Here is a 25734-nt window from a genome sequence, read left to right on the forward strand (position 1 = left end):
ACATCTCAGTTCAGACTAGCTCTATTTCAGTTGCTCAACAGCCACATGTGGCTCCAGGCTACCATATTGGACAGTGTAGGTCTAAGGTGTATATATTTTGGGGAAATGCTTGCTTCTCTGAGCTCCATCTTCCTTGTCTGTGAATTAGAGTATAGCATGCACCTCTCAAGAGTCTTTGTTAGGATAAAATGAGATAATATATTTTAAGGTGTCCAACACAATACCTTGAACACAAAACTTGCTTCAAAATTCCAGCTGTTCTTTAACTTTGTCACCCTGTCTGCTTAAAATTTTATCCTTGATATAAATGTAATTTGAGAGGAAATAAATTTGATTGCATTTTGAAAGTCATTACCTAGTATAGACAAGATGATACTAAAAAAGCAGTGGTGACTAAAACAATCCTTGGAAAAATTTTGTTGGTATTCTCTTAAAATATTTTCTCTTATTAAAGATCTTATGGGAAAGGGCAAGAGAATGAACATTTCACTTTAACTGTAGCACCAATGCACAGCTGAGAGTGAAATGGAGCTTTTCCCTGGATTGTTCTTGTACGGAATGTTTTGCTTATAAAAAGTATAAAACAGGTCCCTACTCCCTTAAGTGTCTGTAGGTTCACGGACATCCATATACAGGTTCCCCCCTGCTATCTGAAAGTAGAGAGTTCCTATGAAACCTTTCCTAAGCCAAAATGGCATGAAGTGAAGAAGCAATTACCTTAGGACACATCTTGCTTACAGATGCGCAAAAAAAAAAAATCTAGGTAAAGCGCTCACAGACACAGTTCAAAGCTATGGCAGATTGATGCTGAGGTGCTGAGAGTGGTTCCTGGGGAAGGAACTTGGAGGTGCCTCTCTCCCTGATGGGGTACGTGCTACCTCTCAACTGCTCACAGCACACCAAGTGCTGGACGCTATTTTCACTTTTTGCCTTTTTTCATAAAAGCAAAAATCATCTTATTTCTTTTGGTTATCAAAAACAGGTACTAACGTAGGTCTTTCCTAAAATTGAAGTGTCACGAAGCAACTTTTGAAAAGCACAGAATAGCTGTACATACACAAGCTCTTGTCCAAGCCAAGCAGGCTAGCTAAAATGGTGGTTTTTATAAATTCACATGCCTTCTTTTTTTAAATTGACTTGGGATGAGATCGGACACATAGGGAAGAGTGACAAGGATACAGAAAATGTTTCAATTGAAATAAAACTCAAGTTCTTTCTAATTTCATAGTTGCTTCTCCCATTCCTCCCAGGGTAAGCCGTGGTCCTGACTTGAAGTACCTTGGAACATGCAACCCAATGCCTATTCTTAGGATAAAGCCCAGAAATCTTCAACATGACCTTCAGGCCCAGCAATGCTCTTATCCCTCCCTGCCTTTCCACCTTCACCTCTGGCAACCTTCCTCGCCCCTTGGATTCCAGCACCCCGACCTTCTTTTAGTTCCATGAAAGTGCCTGTCTCTGGGCTTTCCTTCTACATGCAGAAATCACCCACCTTTTGCAGAGTTAATTCCTACTTTTTGGCCCCTGCTTAGAAGATTTCCTCCTCAGGGAAGCCTTCCTCATCTTCCCAAACTGACTTTATTCCATCCTGTCTTCCCACAGTGTATTAACCTCGTGCCTCACCCCTTCCCTCAACCACTCATGTTTCAGACATCAGTGGCACCCTGTGCTTCCCCTCCTCTGGTAGTGCTCATCAGAGTTTAAGTACAGTCTGTCTTTCTTATTAAACTGTAATCCCACGTGGCTAGAATGGCTCCTGGCACATAGGAACCAATCAAGAAAGATGTGTTGAAAAAAATTAGTGTTCAAAGAGAAAATTCTTTTAGTGGCCTCAGTTTCCCCAAGCATTTGAATTTTATAGATGGAGGAGGTGACTCTTTAAAGCCCATTTTGCAACTGGAGTAGACGATCTCCCTTCCACTCTAACATTCTGTGAGAGCACTTCTATCTACTAGGGGCGACCAGGGAAGATGTAAAATTTAATAACAAACTTTAAGAATCAGAAGCATGGTGTCTTCCAGATGGAGGACATGGCATGGGAAATGCATAGGGTAGGTTCATTGGCTGTTAAATAGACCAGGTTGGCCAAACCAGGAATTTATATAGAAGTGTGAGAAGAGGTAAAATACATAAAGCTAAATTACGGAAGGTTAAAGACTGGACTTGCTCTTGCAGTCAAGGACCATGATCAGAATTGTTACAAAAATAGAAATATGGTGGTGATATGATAGATGGCTTAGTGGTAATAGACCAGAGTCAGAAGAAAGAGTTGTATTGTCATAATCTCATTTCTACATGAAGTATAAAGATTCTGAATTAGCATGGAAAGAATGGATGCAAATAATGTTGTAAAGAATGAATCAATCAAACTTAGTGGAAGAAGGAGAGGAAAAGGTCAAAAGTAACCTTGACATTTTGAACATGAGCGAATAGAATTAGAGAGGAATAGCTGGGGGAGATTATTTTGGCTTTGGAGATGGTAATCATCCAGATAGATGCACCTAATAAGCAATTAGAATACGGGACTAAAGCCTGAAAGTTCAGTTTATGTATGAGTGTAAAGACTCAAAATCATCTATATAATTCACATTTGGAGAGTAGATGAACCCTGCTGGGTAGTGTATAGAGAGGTAGAAGTGAATGGCCAGGAATAGAAATTAGAAATGAATATGGCCAAGGATAGAACTTGACATTTGTAAGCTACCTAGAGGAGACTTTATACATTGCATTAGGCTAGAAGGCATGGTGCATTTTATTTTTTTTTAATTTTTTCATTATTTCAAAGCCACCTTTTACTATTAATCACAGAGCAATAAAAGGCAAACAAGCAGCAACAGCAGAAAAAACTATTTACAAAACTACTTCTAAAATACTCTTAAACACTTTTGACTTACTAATTATCTATGAAGAAGTTCTACATCAGATAAAGCATTGAAAACTTTAGTACCTTAATCATTTAAAAGCACCTTCATTATCCAGGCTTTAGGAGCCAGTGTCCTTTAATGGACAACAGACTCCTGAATAGTCCTTTATTGGACGTTTTAAGAGTTATACAACAACAAATATTTTGGCTTCACAGAACCTGCACCATATCTACCTCATTAGCCTACCTTTGGGTCCTTTCTGATCAGGCATTTCTTTCCCCTCAATGTACAGAAATACTGCACTAGATGGCCTTTTCATTTCGGGATAGCCATTTCATTACGTATTTTTATGTGGCGTGGTGCATTTTAAGACTGAGAAGAAAAATGGGGAAAGTGTGGTTATTTGTACTACCCAAAGCGAATAAGTTACTATTTTTTTTACTATTATTATTTCATATTTCTGTATCATTTAAGTGATCACTTTTAAGAGACCCAGCTGATCGTTTGCACATTTTCTCCTCACAGTAAGTTGCCCTAAAAGCCCAATCTAAGGTAGAGGTAGATTGCCAGTTGCTAACACATAGATCATGACCCACAACAGATTGGCACTGTGGAGCTGAAACCAGGAAATACATCCAATGATGTTTGTCCCAATAAGTGATTTCTGGAGTCTGCCACCAATTCCTTCTTCCCCAAACACCTCCTTCCCCAGTTTGATACCTCCAGAGACCATAATTGTAATTGAAAGCTCCTCCAAGGTACAGAGCCTAATAGCTGTGAGTCACTTTTTATAGCCCAGAGTTTTTTCCTGAAAAGGAAACTTGGTTTTGCTGCATTGTAAAATTAGAATATTACAGTAGAGTCATTTCCTTTTTACCATCCCAGGATTAGAATTTTTTAAGTTCACTTTGTAGATGGAGTAGATGATCTCCCACCAGCCCTACATTCTGAGAATACTTCTATCTCATTGGCACAATAAGGGAAAAAGTATTTTAGTATGAACCTTAAGGAATCAGCAGCCTGTGACCTGCAAATCTTATCTATTTAGGGGTTTGTGATAATTGTATCAATAAAATCTCTAATCAGAGGAATCATTACAATGTTGTTTTTTTTTTCAAAAAGGTGGAGGGGCAGAAAGGATTTAAATAGCCGGCCAACAATTCCACTGCACACAGACAAAAGATATCAGCTATCCCTGAATATTGATAAATCCTCTGACAAATGGAACAGATGGATGATTTGAAAGGTGATTTGACTGGCCACTGAATGAGAAGTATTCAGGCCCCAGGCAGGTGGATGACATTGACTTTCTAACTCTCCTTTAGGTAGGAAGAAGTCAGATAATTAACAGATAAACACTAAGATAATTAACAGATAAACACTAAAATATCTCTGGATGACACAACCAACAGGAAGAGCCAACAAAGTTGGAATCTTTTTATTTGTTAAAATTTTCCAGTAACAGTACACTTGAGTGATTTAATTCTGTATGCTATCTTTTCAGAAATTATATATGGCATATTAAAATGCATAGATTATATATTTACACATTTCTAAGCAGTGATCTTTACATAAAACTATGTACACCATACACAATCTGTGATTTTAGACATCTGCATTTCAGTAAAGTATATAAGTAAAATATAAGTATATTGATAAAGTTAATCAAAATATATTAAAAGAGCATATTTCTAGTTGCTAGGATTTTGACATGGTATATACTAAATACTGTTTATGTACTTCTAAAAGATTGGAACCTCTTTGGAAATGTCGGACCTAATATTTCAACTATTCACCTTTTATTCTTGTAGGAAAATTCTACTAAAAAACACATCACATTAGCCTGATTTTTAATAAATTTCAGTTTAAATTAAAGGTCATTGCTATGAAATAAGATTTTTTTTCCAGCATGTGAGTCAGAATAAGGTTATTGGGTATCCGAATCAAATGTCAGCAGCATATTATATCGAAGGCATGGTTTGGGAAATCCAATAATAAAGCAGCACTGGAATTCTTTGGAGTTTGATGCATTTTATTACTTAATGTTGGAAATGTACTTATCACACATTGCTAAAAGCTCTATCTGAATAAGCTATTTAAAATAGATTACAGCATGTGAATAAAGTATACTTGTAAATTATACATTCTTTTAAATCAAACTCGTGAAATATATTCACTGGTGGAATTGGATAGATTGTTAGTTTTCTTTTGTTTTGAAAACAAACCAAATTGATATTTTATGGAGAAATGTGATTAATTATTTTGTGGGTTTTTAAAGTTCATTTTTATTGAGATATAATTGACATATAACATTGTAATAGTTTTACGGTTTTTTCACTCCGTAAAATTACACAAGACAAACATTGTAAACCTTTACCTAAAACATTTAGGAGTTATTTCCCATAAAACATAATGATTTGATATATGCATATATTGCAAAATGGTCACCACAGTAAGTTTAGTTAACGTCTGTCACCACACACAGTTACAGTTGTGTGTGTGTGTGATGTCAGCTTTTTTGATTTACTCCCTTGGCAGGTTTCAGGCATCCAATACCGTATTACCTGTAGGCGCTGTGCTGTACACCAGCCCCAGGACTGACTTATCATTTATCTTATAACTTGCAGTTTGTACCTTTGTACTGCCTTCACCCATTTCACCCCCCACCCCATCTGTTCTCTGTATCTGTGAGTTCAGTTTTGTGGTTTGTTTGTTTTAAGATTCTGTATATAAGTGAAATTATACAGTATTTGTCTTTTTTCTGTCAGACTTATTTCACTTAGCATAATGCCCTTAAGGTCCATCCAAATTGTCTCAAATGACAGAATTTCTTTTTTTTTTTAATGGTTTAATAATATTTTGATCCCTCTCTCTCTCTCTCTCTCTCTCTCTCTCTCTCTCTCTCTCTATATATATATATATATAGAACATTTTCTTTATCAGTTCATCCATCAGCGGACATTTAGGTTGTTTCCATGTCCTGACTATTGCAAATAATGCCGCAGTGAACTTGAGGGTGCAGATATCTCTTCGAGATAGTCATTTTGTTTTCTTTGGGTAAATACAGAAGTGACATTGCTAGATGTTCTATTTTTAATGTTTTGAGGAACCTCCATACTGTTTTCCATGGTGGCTGCACCAATTTACATCCCTACCCACTGTGCACAGGGGTTTTCTTTTCTCCACATTCTCACCAACCCTTGTTTATTTTTTGTCTTTTTGGTGATAGTCATTCTAACAGGTGATACCTCATTGTGATTTTGATATGCATTTCCCTGATTATCAGTGTTGAGCACCTTTTCATGTACCTTTTGGCCACCTGTATGTCTCCTTTGGAAAAATGTCTGTTCAGATCCTCTGCCCATTTTTTAATTGGATTTTTTTTCTATTGAGTTGTATGAGTCCTTTTTATATTTCAGGTATTAATCCCTTATAAGATATATGACTTGCAAATATTTTCTTCCATTCTGTAGATTGCCTTTTCATTTGGTTGATGGTTTCCTTTGTTGTACAGGAGCTTTTTAGTTGGATGTAGTCCCATTTGTTTTTATTTGCTTTTGTTGCCTTTGCTCTTTGTGTCAAATCCAAAAAATTATTACCAAGACCAGTGTCAAGGAGCTTACTCCCTATGTTTTCTTCTAGGAGTTTTATGGTTTCAGGTCTTATGTTCAAAGCTTTAGATCCATTCTGAGTTGATTTTTCTGTGTGGTATAAGGTAATATTCCAGTTCCATTCTTCTACATATGGCTATTCAGTTTTCCCAGCACCAGTTACTAAAGAAACTATCCTTTCCCCATTGCATATGCTTGGCTCCTTTGTTGTAAATTAGTTGACCATATATGTATGGGCTTATTTCTGGGTTCTCTAGTCTGTTCCATTGATCTATGTGTCTGTTTTTATGTTAATACCATACTGTTTTGATTGGTATAGATTTGTAATATAGTTTGAAATCAGGAAGTGTGATGCCTCCAGCTTGGTTCTTCTTTCTTAAGATCCCTTTGGCTATTAGGTCTTTTGTGATTCCATACAATATTAGGATTGTTTGTTACATTTATGTGAAAAATCCATTGGAATTTTGATGGAGATTGCATTGAATCTGTAGATTGCTATGGGTAGTATGGACATTTTAACAATATTCTTCTAGCCCATGAGTACGGAAGAGCCTCAGATTAATTTGTGTCTTCTTCAGTTTCTTTCATCAATGTCATATCTTTTTTTTTTTTTGGTACGCCGGTCTCTCACTGTTGTGGCCTCTCCCGTTGCAGAGCACAGGCTCAGTGGCCACGGCTCACGGGCCTAGCCACTCCGTGGCATGTGGGATCTTCCCAGACCGGGGCACGAACCCCTGTCCCCTGCATCGGCAGGCAGACTCTCAACCACTGCGCCACCAGGGAAGCCCTGTCTTATCATTTTTTAAAATTGTTATTATCTGTCAAAAAACAAAATATTAAAAACAATAACTCTACTACTTTGTATTCACTTAGCAGTGGCTTTTACATTTTCTTAATCTGGCTCTCAGGAATACATTTTGCAGTGTACATACAGGCATAAATATGTATAACTGAAACCAAAATTTCGTGAAACAACAGTTACACTTGGTATGTTGCTGGTATTATATTTTCTGTTTTATTCTATTCTGTTTTATTTCATTATTTTTAAGTGTTCCTCTTGATCCACTAAATTGATCTCATCACACACAAACTGAAAACTGCTATCCTGGAACATTTTACTCTAAGAAAAATAAATGGCCCTATCTCTTTCATAGTTTGAAACAATTTTTATCTTCTCTTCCTGCTTTTCCATTTTCCAACAATGCTATGTAAATGCTCAGAAAGTGAAATGAATTTCCCAACATGAGTTAGTAAAATGTTACCTCTGTCACCGAGAAAGATAACATTTAGTCAAGGAACAAAGAGATACATAAAGTGTATCTTTTGAGGAAGCATTTATTACTGTTTGTTGGGCAAATTACAAATATGAGGACATATTTCTCTTGTAATTTTGTTTGTTCTGGTACGGCAGGATAGCTCCTGCCTTGTGAAATTTAGAACAAGAAAGGGATGTTGCAGTAGGATCCCAACCAGAATGTGTTCATTACTACAGCAGGTTGCTGTGGGGACTTGGGAGACTGATCTTTATGAGAGGTTTGCTGCATCTGTCTAGGATGATGTTGATTCAGCTCTGCCTTTAAGACAGTAAAAATAGATGAAGACGACTATAATTACAGCTATCTTAAAATTACTTAGTAAAATTACCCCAGAGAAACATTATAAACCTTTACTTAAAACATTTAGGAGTGTTGTGTTTCATGCTTTTCTAGGAGCAGCCCTTAAAAACTAGTAATTCGAATGTGGAAGTCCTACACCATATTGATAATTCAGTACATCTTAATGTTTTCATCTTACCAGATGTCTTTACATCTTTCTGCAAATGAAATCTTAAAGGGTTGTTCTCTGGTTTTGGATGGAAAATTTTGTTTTGTTCTTAATTCTAAGTACATGCATCCTGAGGTTTACAATGAACATAACAAATACTGTATATATTATAATTGCTCTCAGTCAGTATTTAATTTTATTGGGCATACTGATCTTATCTATGAAGACCATTAATTGTTAATCTGGTTAAAGCTGAGCTTCAGTACTTACTAGTCATATGATTTAGGAGCAAGTTAGCATTCTCTGCATCTCACCTTCCTCATCTGGAATATGGGTATAATATAATAACTAATGAGGTAATGAATGTAAAGTTTCTTTACATAGTAACTCTAAAATATCAACAATAAAGTTTCACCAAAAATCACAGAAATAGAAATGAGACCCAAGCATTTTCTGACTTTATAAATCAGTATACTGCCACATGATTTCTTAGGAATTAGACTCGCTTGCCTTCCCATATCTAAAAAATTATATATTAGCTAATCTAGTACTGCATTTCCATTTTTCCATTGCTTTCTTGCCCGTGTCTGAAGTGCTCGTACAGTGTGTGTATTACAGAACTTACAGCACAGACCCTGAGCACTTTGTGTCTTGACACTCTCTTGCCTATAAATGGTGACAATATGATTTTGTGACTCACAAAGAATTGTGATTTTTTTTTTTAGTACACGTATTTAAAATATAAAAAAAATAGAAAGTGATCAGGCATATAATAAGTATTTGTTAAGTAACACTTTTCTTTTTTAAACAGTTTATAATGATAATAGACCTTTTATGAATACCAAAACTATACATGGGGTGAAGAAAATTTTAATAGTGTTTATGGCTAATTACATATATATGTGTATATATGTATATAGGGGGCAATGGAGGGAAATGTGTTGACAGAGCTTTTAATAAATTGATTCTAGAAGTTTTGTCTTTGTATAAAAGTCATCACTGTCAACATCAAATACTATGGTTTAAACCACTTTATTTGCATAACACTGCCCTGAGCGTTATGCAGAATAAGTACAAGATACTATCTTTGTCCATCTGGCATGCCAAAATGTACTACAAATGAATATATATTTGACAGTGTTGAGTTTATTATATATGGAGAGAGAGACAGAATACATTTTTTGAAACAGTTTGATTTCTAAGTTTTAAAGTATTATTCCACCGAAAACATTGCTTTTGCTAGGCCACTGTTTTTAAGGAATTTTTTTTTTTTGGCACAACTTTTTTTTTCTCTTCCTATTTTATTCAGATATAATTCACATACAGCACTACATAAGTTTAAGGTATACAGCATAATGATTTGACTTACATACATCATGAAATGATGACCACAGGAAGTTTAGTGACCATCCATCATCTCATACAGATAGAACATTAAAGAATAGGAAAAATAATTTTTTTCCTTGCAATAGGACTCTTAGGATTTACTCTCTTAACTTTCATGTATAACATACAGCAGTGTTCATTGTATTTATCATGTACTTATAACTGGAAGTTTGTACATTTTGACTACCTTCATCCAATTCCTCCCCCAACCCCCAGACACCCCTGCCTTTGGTAGCCACAAATCGTTCTGTTTTGCTATGAGTTACTTTGTTTTTGAAGCATAATTGGCCTACGACACTATGTGAGTTCCTGGTGCACGACATAGTGATTCGGTATTTCTGTATTAGGTTGGCCAAAGAGTGCCTTCAGTTTTTAAGTAAAAATAAAAGACACATTTTTCATTTTCACCAAGAACTTTATTGAACAACGTATTCACCCTTTTGTGCCACTACCTTCTGCCATTTCTCAGGCAACTCCATAATTCCATCTTCCCAAAACCTTTTGTCTTCTCGAGCAAAGAACTGTTCCAGGTGCCTTTTACTGTCTTCCAGGGAATTGAAATTTTTTCCATTAAGAGAATTTTGTAAAGACCGAAATAAATGGAAATCTGAAGGTGCAATGTCTGGTGAGTACGGTGGATGAATCAGAACTTCCCAGCCAAGCTGTAACAGTTTTTGCCTGGTCATCAAAGAAACATGCGGTTTTGTGTTATCCTGACGGAAGATTATGTGTTTTCTGTTGACTAATTCTGGACGCTTTTCATCGAGTGCTGCTTTCAGTTGGTCTAATTGGGAGCAGTACTTGTTGGAATTAGTCATTTGGTTTTCCAGAAGGAGCTCATGATAGAGGCCTCCCTTCCAATCCCACCATATACACAGCATCACCTTCTTTGGATGAAGACTGGCCTTTGGTGTGGTTGGTGGTGGTGCACGTCACTTGCCCCACAATCTCTTCCTTTCCACATTACTGTACAGTATCCATTTTTCATCGCCCATCACAATTTGTTTTAAAAACAACGTTTTCATTACATTTAAGTAGAGAATCGCATGTGAAAATGTGGTCAAGAAGGTTCTTTTCACTTAACTTCTGTGGAACCCAAACATCAAAGCGATGAACATAACCAAGCCGGTGCAAATGATTTTCAGTGCTTGATTTGGATATTTTGAGTATGTCAGCTGTCTCCTGCTGACATACTCAAAATATCCTGATTGTTCTCAATTAATGTCTCAATTTGATCGCTGTCAACTTCAACTGGTCTACCCAATCGTGGAGCATCGTCCATCGAGAAATCTCCAGCACAAAACTTCGCAAACCACTTTTGACACGTTTGATCAGTCACAGCACCTTCTCCACATACTGCACAAATCTTTTTTTGCGTTTCGGTTGCATCTTTACCTTTCTTAAAATAATAAAGCATAATATGCCGAAAATGTTGCTTTTCTTCCTCCATCTTCAACGTTGAAATGGCTACACAAAAATTCACCAATTTTGATGTCTTTTTTAAAATGCACGTTGATACGATAGCTGTCACATACAGTCTAACAAAGTTGTTTCGAATGAAGTTAAAGACAACTAAATGCTACTGGACCCACCTTACGGAAAAATCTGAACGAACCTTTTGGCCAACCCAATACGTTACAGAATGATCACCATGATAAGTCTAGTTACCATCTGTCATCATACAAAGATATTGCATTATTATTGCCTATATTCCCCTGTACAAATGTATACTGTATATTTCATACCTCTGAATCATTTATTTTGTAACTTCCAGTACTTCCAGTTTGTACATCTTAATCCCCCTCACCTGTTTCTCTCACCTTTTCTAAAGGTTTTTTGATGCATTCTAACTCATTATAGAAGGTCAAAATTTGTCTGTAAGACTAATGCCAACAATCATATATTGCTTTGTTATATTTAGTACATTTTGATCCTCCCTGGAAATGAAATCTTACTTTGTATTTGGTTGTTGAATGGTTTGAGCAGAATTGTTATCTTAGAAAGCATTAAAAAAATAAACTGATTTATGGATAATTGAGAGAAAACAGCATAGATTAGCTAGTACCCAGGGAAGATAGCTGGGAGATTATCTAAAGATAAAAGTTCGTTATCAGGGATAGTTTAATATAGATTAAGAAACAAAGAATAAGCTTTATCTTAATATCAGTTTTTTTGTCTTTGCATTTAGTGAAGCTGAAATATCCAAATATGGTACATATAAAACTATACTATCCAGGACTTCCCTGGTGGCGCAGTGGTTAAGAATCTGCCTGCCAATGCAGGGGACACGGGTTCGACCCAATGCAGCCAAAAATGAATTAATTAAAAAAAAAACAAAAACTATGCCATCCAAAATATAATCCTCCACCCACCCACCCAGATGACCCACATACACTTGGACTGTTTTCTGCTTCGTGAACCAACACTGCAAACAAACTTTGTCCGTCAGTCATAGTCACGTTGGCATAGTGAGGAGCTGGGTGCTCGTTGTAAGACAAGTGCATACATATATGAACACTAACTAGACAGGACAATTTTTAAGTTTATTTTAGAAGAGCTGGAGATGAGAACATAACTTTTCAATGATTAATCAGTTTACATATAATACTGATGGCCTGAAACTTTTCTCAGTGGTCTTGCATTAAAGAGCTTAATGTTTGCATAAACTCTACTTGTTCTTGCTCTCAAATGGCCATCAACCAGTGTCGGCATACCGCCCCCTTCAGGGAGGAAGGATATAAACAGAGTGTTGGGTGGTTGGAGGCCTCCCAGAGGTACAGCCATTTGAAAAGGCCACTCTTTTTTTTTTTTTTGCGGTACGCGGGCCTCTCACTGTTGTGGCCTCTCCCGTTGTGGAGCACAGGCTCCGGACGCGCAGGCTCAGCGGCCATGGCTCACGGGCCCAGCCTCTCCGCGGCATGTGGGATCTTCCCGGACCGGGGCACGAACCCGCGTCCCTTGCATCGGCAGGCGGACTCTCAACCACTGCGCCACCAGGGAAACCCTGAAAAGGCCACTCTTGATGACGTCGTTCATTCCTCAGGCTACCCTGAGTACATCATTTGGTTTTACTGAAAGAAATACTTGGACACTTATGGAGGAAGGGACTATTTGGGGGGAGATTTGTTGTGTTGCTCTCATCAGCGCATCCTGTTAAAATCATAAGTACTGAAGCTTTTCTAGATCGTACTGACTAGCTTTTAACAATCCCATAAATATTTCCTTTGAATAAGTACCACTGCTTTGATCTGTTCCCTTTTCTCCAAAGGTGGCCGTATGTCTCTTTGCCTGGGACAGTTCAGGTTTACACCTGTTCCCTTGGTACATTTATTTACAGTGCCCCTTTCCATCTCAAAAGTGTCTCTTGGCAAAAATTATATGGTCCCTCTAGGCGCTTACCTTAAGTTCCCTGTTTTTAGAATTATGTCAATTTCAATCCCATTTTTACTTGTATTTTTGTGATATCCAGTCTGTATAAACAGTCTCTTCCTTTGACTTGGCCAACATCCTCCTGTATTACATTTCTGGATTTGGGGCAGCAGATCCTCATGAACTGGAAATTTTATTCAGTTTAAAAGATGACATCTTTTGGACTTCCCTGGTGGCACATTGGTTAAGAATCTGCCTGCCATTGCAGGGGACATGGGTTCGAGCCCTGGTCCAGGAAGATCCCACATGCCTCGAAGCAACTAAGCATTTGCGCCACAGCTACTGAAGCCCGCGTGCCTAGAGCCCGTGCTCCGCAACAAGAGAAGCCACCACAATGAGAAGCCCACGCACTGCAACTAGAGAAAGCCTGCGCACCGCAAGGAAGACCCAACGCAGCCAAAAATTAATTAATTTTTTTTATAAAGGTGACATCTTTTTTACTAAACATGCTAGACTAAAGGTGGCTGTGGATTGTTTGACATGACTCCCAGAGAGAGGTGGGATCTGTTTCCCCTCCCCTTGAATCTGGGCCAACCTGTAACTACTTTGACCAAGAAAGTATGGTGGAAGTGATGCTAGGCAAGTTTGGGGCCTAGTCTCTAAGAGGACAAAGCATCTTCCACCGTGGTCTTTTGGAGCCCTGAGCTGCCATGTGAGAAGTCCAGCTACCCTCCTGGAGAACACATGAAAAAGCCCTGAGACTGTGTGGAGAGAGAGACGGAGGTACCCTTCCAGCTGTGGCCACCAGTGGGCCAGGCCTGAGGTGAAGCCAGCTTTGAGACTCCTCCCAGGCCAGCCCTAGCTGAACACCACTGAGTGAGCCCAGCCAGTGCCACGTGGAGCAGAAGAATCGGCCACCTGAGCTCTGCCCAAGTTCCTGACTCACACCACCACGAAACAGAATAAAATGGTTACGTTAAGCCATTAGTTTGGGGCTAGTTTTTTGTGCAGTAATAGTTATCAGCATTTTTAGGTGAACATGTTGATATTTTAGAAATTATTTTGATAAGGGTACTATAGATCCTTCGGATTTCTCTGTTAAGATCTTTAAAGAATGTGTAATGAGGATGATTGACAAGTGAGTGAAAGGATGTATTTTAGCTCTTAAAAGGTGGCAGACGCAGGCATCTACCAACTGACTTCACACTGTATCTGTCCCGTGTCATTTTACCGTTCACACCCACATGTGATTAACTGCACTTTGAAGATCATATTTAATTTTATTAGAATATAACATATTAAAGTTTAGTTTCAGCAGAAAAATCTGCGTATGTGTATACACTTTGGAACTGCTTGTAATAGTCTGTACTGCCCATCCCCGTTCACTCTACCCACAGTGTATATTCTTTCTAAAAGTAGTTGACATATACCATCTAATTTATGTTAACAAAGAAAGCTTCTTCCATGTATGTATTTGGTGGTAGTCTGCTTCAGTTTTGATATCCAGCTCCTGGCACAAGGAAAGCATCCAGTAAATGTTGAATTAGGAATAAAGGTCCCTTCAGTTCATTACCTTATGGATTTTGACCATTTTCTTTCCGAATATCTGGAGAACCCTTATATTGCAAATCAATTTAAGCATTTCGGCATCTAATGAAAAGCATGATAAAGAATAAAAAATAAAGCATTCTAGATGGTGTACATCCAAAATGCTTTTTTAGCCTGGTGACCATGGATATGTTTGCGTTGTTTCTGTGACATTTTCACTGTGGGCTACATACAAAAACTGTCATATTTGAAGATAATCACTTCATTGACTCATTCTATTTTGTATGGCTATAAGCGTCAAGAATGATTCCAGCACCGGAGATACAGCTACATAAAAAAGTATTCATGGGGCTTCCCTGGTGGCGTAGTGGTTGAGAGTCCGCCTGCCGATGCAGGGGAGACGGGTTCGTGCCCTGGTCTAGGAAGATCCCACATGCCGCGGAGCGGCTGGGCCCGTGAGCCATGGCCGCTGAGCCTGCACGTCCGGAGCCTGTGCTCTGCAACAGGAGAGGCCACAGCAGTGAGAGGCCCGCGTACCGCAAGAAAAAAAAAAAACAAACATTCATGGCCCTTGCCTTCCTGAGGTCCCAGATCTAACTTTAAAGGTGACACAGCTGTTGTAAACCAGAAGCAAGACTTTATCTCAGAACACCTAATTCTCTTCAGTTTTGTTTGGTTTCCATTTTCTTTTTTATTATCCCACATTGTTTTATAGGACGTCAGAGCCATGGTTCATATCTAGTAACCTGACTTAGCAGTGCTTGGAGCAAGAAGACGAACAGAGTAAGGAAAGATACTTCTGTTCAGAGAAGATGGTAAATTGTCAGCTTCTGATATCAGAGGCAATAGTATCTATCCTGTTTTTCTTACATTGTTCCCATAAGAACTAATGGTCTTTAGAGTAGAAAGTTAGGTTTGGCCATCCTGCCAGGGAATGGAAGCTGGAGATAGGAAATAAGATAACTATGTAACAGTTTTTGTTACCATGTAACAATAGTATTTTACAGTATCCATAATACTTCAATGGATAATTCATGTAAACTGCTTAGTGCAGTGTCTGGTACCTCCTAAGCCCTCTACAGATGCTAGCTATTATTAGTAAAGTCATCACCGTCATCTTCCATAACATAATACCTAAGGATCAGTGATGTTTGTTTCACAGATAAGGAACATGAGGCTCAGAGAGGTCACATGACATATCTGAGGGAGCACAGCCAGACTTTCTAGGTCCACTAAATCGACATCCAGTTCTCCCCCCTTTGCGGTGCAGTCCATCATGATTTTAGCCAGTGACCACATGGTGGTTGACCTTGACTGTTAACGTAGAAATAGCCTTTATCAAGTGCTTGTAGAGCCATCACATATTTTTCTTAGGTCGTGGTTTGGGGGGATGGGGAGAGAACCGTGTGCAGGGCTTTAAAATAACTACTGTGGAAGTGGCATATAGGATAGAAGAGAGGGGTGAGAAATTGGAGGTGGGACCAGTTAGGAGACTATTGCATAGCTCAGGTATGACTTGTTTTGGAAATGAAAGGGGTTTTGTAGCGGGAATGAAAATGAAGGGACAGATTTTCTCACATCCAATAATTCTCACCCTGCCTGTCCCCTGTAATCACTACTGTTCCAGACCTATTGTTACAGTCTCTCATCCCAAACCTGATTACTTTAGAGACTAGTGAAGACTTTTGCCTACCACCCTTTCTCCCTCACTCTCACAGTGACTTCTTAGAACTGTTTCTAACTTCTTTTAATTCGCTGTTGACTTGAATCCTGTCAAAATGTCGGTAGCTCATCATTCTCCACTGGCTGCTGTTGGGCACCGTAATCTCTGCCAATAATGGTAGTTTCCAGCTCCTTTCTTCATTGTGCATTTGTTTTGTTTTGCCTTTGCCATCTGTCACCTGTTACTTCTCCCGCTTCAAATGAAAAAAAAAACTTTTTAATAGACATCCCCAGTCAAACTTATGCCAGTTGAACCAACCAGTTACAACCTGTCATGCATAATTGATACGCTCGTCCCCCGAGCTGCTTATTGCTGGAGAGAAGGAGAGCTAATTCTGCTGGTCTGATAACCTGCATTTTCTAGAGATTCAGCGTGTTTTTAGTTTTGTTTGGTGCTGTTTGTATTTAGTGATTTGGAAATAAATATTTTAAGATCTTACTAAAACAGTAGGAAAATACCCCAGGAAAAATACTCTTCTGGTCATAATTTAAAAGTTTCTAAAAAGTCTTAGCTCTTTCTAGCTTTGACGCATCTTTAAATCTTTTTCAGTCAGAGGTACCTTTTAAGAAGTACTTGTAACTGAACTTTAACTGTGTATCAGATATATATGAATTTTCATTCATCAGCATTTTTGCCAAGAATTTGAAATGAGGGGATGCTGAGAAGGTATATCCTATAATTTGATATAAATTTAGATAACAGTTCAAATAACTTGCGTTTTCCTGAGCAATTGACTCAATTTAGTCTTTTCAAGTACAATAGTTGGACCTGTTTTTTAATGCAGAGGTTTTTAGATTTCGACTCTCACTGAAGATAAAAAGCATGTTTTATGTCTGAAGACCTTTGTTCCTTAGACGGATGACAGCTGTGTGTTTTTCGAATAGGCGTCCAAACTTGAATTTTCCCTGCTATTTAAATAATGTAAGAAGATGCATACTTTGTTGACAGATTATTTGATGACTGAATATACATTAAAATGCAGATTGAAATTTAACTACACGTTAAAGTATCAAATGTGGACCAACAACTGCTTTCCTCTGCCTTATTTTGGTTATCTTGGATATTGTGCTTCTTTTTAAAAAAATAAAGAGAATCAACTGGTTTATTCAGATATTTTTGCAATTAGTTTCTAAATAACAAGGTTTAAGGCTTCCAGTTGCAAACACTTCCTCACCTATGACACATTACTGGGGCAGATTATCTTCATTTCTAATAAATAAAAAGCCAGATTGAATGTGGTCATGATTATATTTTCTGTTTCTAACATGGATATTTGAAGTTCCCTGCCATACTGTGGCATCTTGATATGCCTGAAAAGAACTGTGGTCAGATGGATGCAATTTATAGATCTGATGGTGAAGAAAATGTTCAGAGTTATTATCGTTTTTATTTCCAAAAACATATACTTTAGTATAGTACTCCTTATGCTTTCAGTCTTTAGCCAGTCTTGAATATAAAATAAACAGCGTAGGACGTGGACAGAAATTTAAAATGGATTAGCAGTATTCAGCTGAATAATATACTAACTGATCGACTTTATCATGCACTTTGTGTGACTTGCACCCCATAACCAACATGCATGCTCACTCCGTTTGTCTTGAAGTTTATTTTACCATTCCTATTTCAATGAGGAAATCATTTAGATAATTATCTCACTTATTGATTTTTTTTCTGTTTCAATTTATTTTTTTATTGATGTATAACTTTTATGTAGTGAAGTACACAAATTACGATTAGACAGCTAGATGCGTACTCCAGGTAGCCAAGTCCTGGATGAAGATGTGGGACAAACATTTCAAGCAACACAGCAGGTTCCCTCATGTTTCATCCCTGTCACTTCCATGCTCAAAGACCAGCACAGATCAGTTTTGTCTGTTATTAAGCTTCTGGCCTTTATCATTCAACATCCTCTTTGTCAGATTCATCCATGTTGCTTGTAGCAGTAGCTGATTCTTCACTGAGGTACAGTAGTCCCCTTGTATGTAATCCTCTTGTATGATTTCATTATTTATTCTGTTGATAGGTATTTGGGTAGTTTCTAGATCACGGCTATCATTATTAACACTACTATGAACATTCTAGTACATATCTTCTGGTGCATATATGTACACTGTCCCTTGGTGTATACCTCGGAGTAGAATTATTGGGTCATAAATGCATAGGCTCAGCATTAGTAAATACAGTTGACCCTTGAACAACATGGATTTGAACTGTGCAGGTTCACTTATATGCAGATATTTTTCAAAAGTAAATACTGCAGTGCTACACAGTCCATGGTTTGTTGAAGCCCTAGTTAGTTGTGGAGGAACCATGGATACGGAGGGCCAACTATAAGCTGTAAGCAGATTAACCCCCAAGTTAAAGGGTCAACTGTACTGCCAAATGATTTTCCAAAGTAGTTGTACCGATTTGCTCTTCCCCCAATAAGAGTTTCAGTTGTTCCACATCCTGGTCAACATTTGATATAGTCAGTCTTTTAAAATTTTAGCTTAGCTGATAAGATTTTAGTGGTACCTCATTTTGATTTTAGTTTTTATTTCCCTGGTGTATAATGATGAATACCTTTTTGTATGCTTAATGACTATTTGCATACCTTTTAAAAAATACCTGCTCAAGTGTTTTGTCCACTTAAAAATTGTATTGTCTTCTTACATTTTGTAGAAATTCTTTATACATTTTGGATAGAAGTCCTTTGTCAGATATATGTATTGCAGATACCTTTTCCCAATCTTGCCTTACCTTTTGACTTGCTTAATAGTTTCTTTTAATGAGCATAAATTCTTAATTTTAATGAAGTCTACTTTATTAATCTTTTATGGTTCTTTTCTGTGTCCTGATTAATATATCTTTGTCCACTCTAAGATTATGAAGATTCATCCTCCATATTTCTTTCTAGAAGGTATATTGACTGTCATTCTGTGATTCATCTGTAATTTGTGTTAGTGGTGTAAGATGGGGGGGGTTCAAGGTTTCTTTGGGTTTTGGTTTTTGGTTTTTACCACATGGCTATCCAGTTGACCTAGTGCTATTTATTTAAAAGACCGTTTCCCCAATGAATTGTAGATGCACCTTTGTCATAAATCAGGCAAATCTGTATGTGTAGGTCTGTTTCTAGACCCTCTATTCTGTTCCATTTTTCTATTTCTTCTTATGTGTAAACCACACCATCTTAATTATTATAGCTTTATAAGTCTTGATATCTGGTATCTAATACTCAAGCTTTGTTTTAATTCTCCAGATCTGCTTTGGCTATTCTAGTTATTTTGCTTTTCCATAGAATTCTTTGCATTTCCAAAAATCATCTGTCAGTTACCCCATACGCACAAAATTATCAAAAATCTGCTGTCATTTTGATTGGGATTACGTGGAATCCATAAATCAATTTGTGGAGAATTGACGTGTTAATGTTGGGTCTTCCAATCAGTGAATAGTACATTCCTCCATTTATTTAGGTCTTCTTTAATTTCTCTAAGCACTGTTTTGTAATTTTCATTGTAAAAGCCTTTTAAATCTTTGATTAGATTTATTTCTGGTATTTGATAATTTTTCAACAAAAAGCTGGAGCAGTTAGGCATGTATAACCTAAACCTCACATCTTAACACAAACTAACTTAAAATTGATCTGACTTAAACGTAAAATGCAAAACTATAAAACTTTTAGAGAAAATCTTCATGATCTAGGGCTAGACAGAGTTCTTCACTTGACACTAAAACCATATTGCATAGGATAATAATTGATAAATTGATATTTAAATGATCTATTTCATATGAGATGAGTTGTGATAGTTTGTACTTTTCAAGGAATTGGCTGAGTCACCATCAATTTCCTTTGGACAAATTGGGTACCATTCACCTTTTCCCTAGTTGAGGCCAGAGCAATGACTGCTTTTACCAGTTCGCCCTCCTCTTCGCTTTTGCCTCACCCCGTGAAACAGTAGAATTTTCCAGACAATTTTTTTAATGGTCTGAGGAGAGCATAATGCTGAAAAGGTCATATGGAGAAGTATAACTTTTTCTTTCTTAGGAGGGCCTAAGAAGAGGGGACAGTGTTGGAGTTTTTATTTATTTATACTGTCCCTCCAATCAAAAAAGTATTTGAAGCTTCTTGTTGATTGATGTAATATTTTTCTAAGATTTTTAAAGACTTAATTAAAGTAATAATTCAGAAAGAGCTAAAAATACATCTATAGTGTTGGGTAATTATCGTTCACAAACTTTTAGAAATAATCAGAATATCCAAGTGTATGGTAGAAGCAGAAGGCAGAAACATTACTCTTTGTCTATTGGTAGGAATTTGAGAGTATGTAGAAAGACCTTCAACAAGGTGAAATTTGAGTGGCAAATGATTTTTATCTTACATAGTAAAAGAAAAGTTCATATCTAGAAACAGCATACATCTTAAACAAGACTCCCAGGTAATCAGTAAAGGATAGGTAGAAATCCAGGAATAATATTAAGGTAAACATGAAGTGAGTAGGATATTTAGAAAATTAAATGTATATAGGAAAAGGAAGTAGCCACTTCTACAGGAAAATCATCGAATTTTAAGCTAAGAGGGGATTGTTTTTAATGTTTATTAAGAACTCCATGGTATACTAAAAGTTTCTTTGTAAGAAGTAGTGATTTGATAACCAATACAATTTTAAACATGATCACAGTACAAGTGTATTAGAAACAGGGTAATAGGAGGCATATGGTAGTTCCCCTTGGGGTCTTAGGTTCTTAGTCATGAGATAAAACTATACTTGTAGGGCTTCCCTGGTGGCGCAGTGGTTGAGAGTCCGCCTGCCGAGGCAGGGGACACGGGTTTGTGCCCCGGTCCGGGAAAATCCCACATGCCGCGGAGCGGCTGGGCCCGTGAGCCATGGCTGCTGAGCCTGCGCGTCCGGAGCCTGTGCTCCACAACGGGAGAGGCCACAACAGTGAGAGGCCCGCGTACCGAAGAAGAAAAAAAAAAAATTATACTTGTAAAAGCAATAGTTTACCTATGAATCTCACTGATTTCTCTTTTTTGTCAGACCACTACCTGCTGTCTTCTTCAACCAGCCCATTATCATGTCTTTGTTGGTGCTGCCTCCGAAATATATTTTAAGTTTTATTTCTTAATACTGTCATTGCCATCATCCCAAGTCATCATTGACTTTTGCCTGGAACAGTACAATCATCTCCTGTCTTCCTGCTACTATTGTGCCCCTAAAGAACATTTTCTGTACATTAACCACACTGATCTCTTAACACATAGAACCACCTAATTTTTTTTTGTTAAAAGACCTTCAGTGACTTTCTCCTATTCTTACAATAGTGGCCATAGGTCCTTCTTCAGTCATCCCTCATGCTTTTCTTCCCCCTTGCTCTTTATGCTGTAATCGTTCCAATCTCCTTTTTGTTCCCTGAATAAGCCTAGCACTCTTCTACAACCTATCCGTTATATTTTCTTCTGGCTAAAATGTTTGATTCCTGGTTTACTCCCATGGCTGACTCAACTCTCAGTCTTCAAGTTTCTGCTTAGAATTCATCTCCCAGAGATGCCTTCTTTGATCACCTCATGTAATATTGGCCTGCCCAAGTTACTGTACATTAATCAATATTGTTTTTCTTTGAAACAGCTGTCACAGTCTTTAGTTACACTGGTTGTTTGTTTATAGTGTTACCTTCAACTTGAGTGTAAACTCCAAGGATTTTATTTGTCTTATATCTCCAGTCCTTCACACAATGCCTAGTAGATACTCAAGAAATAAATTAATGAAAACCTATGAACCTCAAATTCTTAATGATATAAAATGTAAATAAGAGTTCAGCCAAATGAGCTATTTATAAAAGGAAGATTTTAAAAAGAGATGAAATTTGACCTCAATTTCGAATGGTAGTTAGAATTTTGATTGGTAGGGACTTCTGTCGTTAGAGGACCATCATGAACAAGGAAACAGAATTTAGAACAGAAGATTCTCTTTGTAAAGTTGTAGGGGATAAAGTTGAATTAGATATGAAGGGCTAGAGTTTGGAAACCTGAAGAAGCTAAACAGAGGGGTTTAGGTATAATATGATCAGTAGTGGAGAGCTGCTGTCACCCCCTGAGAAGAGCAGCATGAATGACATCATATAAGTAAATTTTTTCAAGGAATTGATGCATTTCATCTAAGTTTATTTCAGGAGCATATTCTCTTTCATGTCTGTAGGGTGTGTAGTTAAGTTTCCTCTTTCTGGTATTGCTAATTTGTGTCATCTTTTTTTCTTGATCAATCTGGCTAAAAGTTTATCAGTTTTATTGGTCTTTTCAGAGAACCAGATTTTTAATTTTGTTGATTTTCTATATTGTTTTTCTGTTTTCAATTTCTTTTATTTTTGTTCTTTATTATTTCATCCTTCTGCTTAATTTGGATTTATTTTGTGCTTTTTCTCGTTTCTTAAGGTAGTAGCACAGATCATTGATTTAAGACCTTTCTTCTTTTCAAATATAAACACTTAATGCTATAATTTCTCTCTGTGCAGTGCTTTAACTACATCCCACAGATTTTGATATTTTCATTTTCATTCAAATAAGTGTTTTCTTATTTTTTAATGATGTCTTCTTTGACCCATGGATTATTTTGAAGTATATGGTTCAGTTTCTAAATATCTGGAGATTTTTCTTGATATCTTTTTGTTACTGATTTCTAGTTTAATTCCACGATGGTCCGAGAATATATTTTGTATCATTTCAGCTCTTTTACATTTGTTACAGTTTTTATAGCCAAAAATATGGTGTGTCTTAGTGAATACTGCAGGGGCACTTGACAAGAATATGTATTCTGCTTTTATGGTGTAGAGTGTTCTATAAATATTAATTAGATAAAGTTGGTTGATATCCTTCTGCATTGCTACACAGTTCTCACAGTTCGGGTCATCTTCCTAGCATAGCGGGCAGAGAAAAAATTAGGAAAAAAACTAAAGATTTCTGTCATTCTCTTTGGACCTTAAGGAGCCCTTTTTTAGTTCCTCTAACCAGAAATTTCTAATGAAGTCTTAGCTGTTGGCCTTGCCCACTACCCCAGCTCTGCTAGGGGCCCACTGTAGGTGAGTTGTGAAAGGAAAAACAAGAAAAAAGGGAGGTTTTGGCTTCCCTGGTGGCTCAGTGGTTAAGAATCCGCCTGCCAATGCAGGGGACACGGGTTTGAGCCCTGGTCCAGGAAGATCCCACATGCCACAGAGCAACTAAGCCTGAGCACCACTACTGAGCCTGCGCTCTAGAGCCCGCAAGCCACAACTACTGAGCCTGTGAGCCACAACTACTGAGCCCATGTGCCACAACGACTGAAGCACACACACCTAGAGCCCGTGCTCCGCAACAAAGAGAAGCCACCGCAATGAGAAGCATGCACACTGCAATGAAGAGTAGCCCCCACTCGCCGCAGCTAGAGAAAGCCCGCAGGCAACAATGAAGACCCAACGCAGCCAAAAATAAAATAAATTTATTTTTTTTAAAAAACCCTTAAAGAATAAAAACAAAAAAGAAAAAAGGGAGGTTTCCCCACCCACACACATACTCCAGCTCACAGAGATCCCTTTACCCTGATCTTCTGGGTAGAAAGACAGAATTTCCCCCAGAGTTCTGGCTGTGTGCATACCACTGAGTGCCCACCCTCAGCTCAAGGCCACAAGAGAAAAGAGGAAAAACTAGGAAATTCAACCTCCATATGGGTGTTCTCTCTAAGAATTGGCTCTCCTCCCCAATCTGCCTGCTTTTCTTTACTTTTCAGAGTTGTTTGGTAGTTGCTGTTTGTATTTTGTCCTGAGTTTTTACCTGTGATTAGTGGGATATAAAGACTTTAGTGGACTTAAGCCAACTTGGCTACCCTAGTCCTCAAGTAGCTCTTTTTAAAAGACTTTATTTCTTGGACTTTCCTGGTAACGCAGTGGTTAAGAATCCGCCTGCCAATGCAGGCGACACGGGTTCGATCCCTGCTCCGGGAAGATCCCACATGCCGTGGAGCAACTAAGCCTGTGCACTGCAACTACTGAGCCTACGCTCTAGAGCCCGCGTGCCGCAACTACTGAGCCTGCGTGCTGCAACTACTGAAGCCCGCAAGTCTAGAGCCCATGCTCTGCAACGAGAGAAGCCACCACAATAAGAAGCCCACGCACCGCAACCAGAGAAAAGCCTACATGCCACAATGAAGACCCAACGCAGCCAAAAAAAATAAAAATAAAATAACAGAATAAAAAAAAAAAAGACTATTTCTTCAGAGTAGTTTAAGGTTCACAGCAAATTCGAGGTGATGTGGAGATTTCCTGTATAGCCCTGAGCCTACCCATGCATAGCCTTTCCCATAAGGAATATCCCCCACCAGACTGGTACATTGGTTAAACTGATGAACCTACATTGACACATCATAATCGCCCAAAGTCGGCAGTTTACCTTAGTACACTCTTGGTGGTGTACGTTATGTGGATTTGGGCAAATGTTTAATAGCATGTATTCATCGTGGTGGTATCATAAAGAGTATTTTCACTGCCCTGAAGATCCTCTGTGCTCCACCTCTTCACCCCTTTCTGCCCACCCCCACCAACTCCTGGCAACCACTGGTCTTTTAACTGTCTCCATGTTTTGCCTTTTCCAAAATGTCATATAATTCAAACCGTACAGTATGTAGCCATTTCAGACTGGTTTCCTTTACTTAATGCGCCTTTAAGTTTCCTACCTGTCTTTTCATGGCTTGATAGGTCATTTCTTGTTAACACTGAATGATATTTCATTGTCTGGATGTACCACAGTTTATCCATATCCTACTGAAGGATATCTTGGTTGCTTCCAAGTTTTGGCAATTATGAATAAAGCTGCTATGTACATCCATATGCAGGTTTTATATATTCATAATTATTCACTTTTGGGGGTAAATACCAAGGATTGCTGGATTGTATGATAAGAGTATGTGTAGTTTTCTACGAAACCACTGAACTCTCCTCCAAGTGGCTGTACCATTTTGCATTCCCACCAGGAATGAATAAGAGTTCCTGTTGCTCCTATCTATCATTTGGTGTTGTCAGTGTTCTAGATTTTGTCCATTCTAGTAGGTGTATAGTGGTATCTCTGTTTTAATTTGAATTTCTCTGACAAAATATGATGTGCAGCATCTTTTCACATGCTTATTTGCCATCTGCATATCTTCTTCATTGAGATGTCTATTAAGGTCTTTCGGCCTTTTTTTTTTTTTTTTTTTTTGCAGTACGCAGGCCTCTCCATCGGCAGGTGGACTCTCAACCACTGCACCACCAGGGAAGCCCTCACTCAATTTTTTAATTGGGTTGTTTCTTGTTGAGTTTTAAGACTTCTTTGTATATTTTGGATAACAATCCTTTATCAGATGTCTTTTGCAAATATTTTCTCCCTCAAATGGTTTTTTAATACAACATTCAAAATGCCTGAGTTGAGGGGCTTCCCTGGTGGCGCAGTGGTTGGGAGTCCGCCTGCCAGTGCAGGGGACACGGGTTC

At 37.9% G+C, this 25734-nt stretch overlaps 1 protein-coding gene across 3 annotated transcripts in view; it reads left to right on the forward strand.

The window, feature by feature from the left end:
- RAP2A (RAP2A, member of RAS oncogene family) overlaps positions 1-25734 on the forward strand; it is a 40489-nt gene that overhangs the window by 3430 nt on the left and 11325 nt on the right. Inside the window, exon 2 of one of the 3 annotated variants that reach the window (XM_033843521.2) lies at positions 1251-3972. The exons of 1 other annotated variant lie outside the window; for it this stretch is intronic. In XM_033843521.2, the coding sequence (XP_033699412.1) occupies positions 1251-1446 (196 nt within the window). In that variant the 3' untranslated portion in view covers positions 1447-3972. Of the gene's footprint in view, positions 1-1250; positions 3973-13262; positions 18379-25734 lie in introns of those variants that run through there. One more of the 3 variants, XM_073795365.1, reaches the window with a different exon arrangement.

This window comes from Tursiops truncatus, chromosome 18 (genome assembly GCF_011762595.2).
Source record: "Tursiops truncatus isolate mTurTru1 chromosome 18, mTurTru1.mat.Y, whole genome shotgun sequence".
NCBI classification, from domain to species: Eukaryota; Metazoa; Chordata; class Mammalia; order Artiodactyla; family Delphinidae; genus Tursiops; species Tursiops truncatus.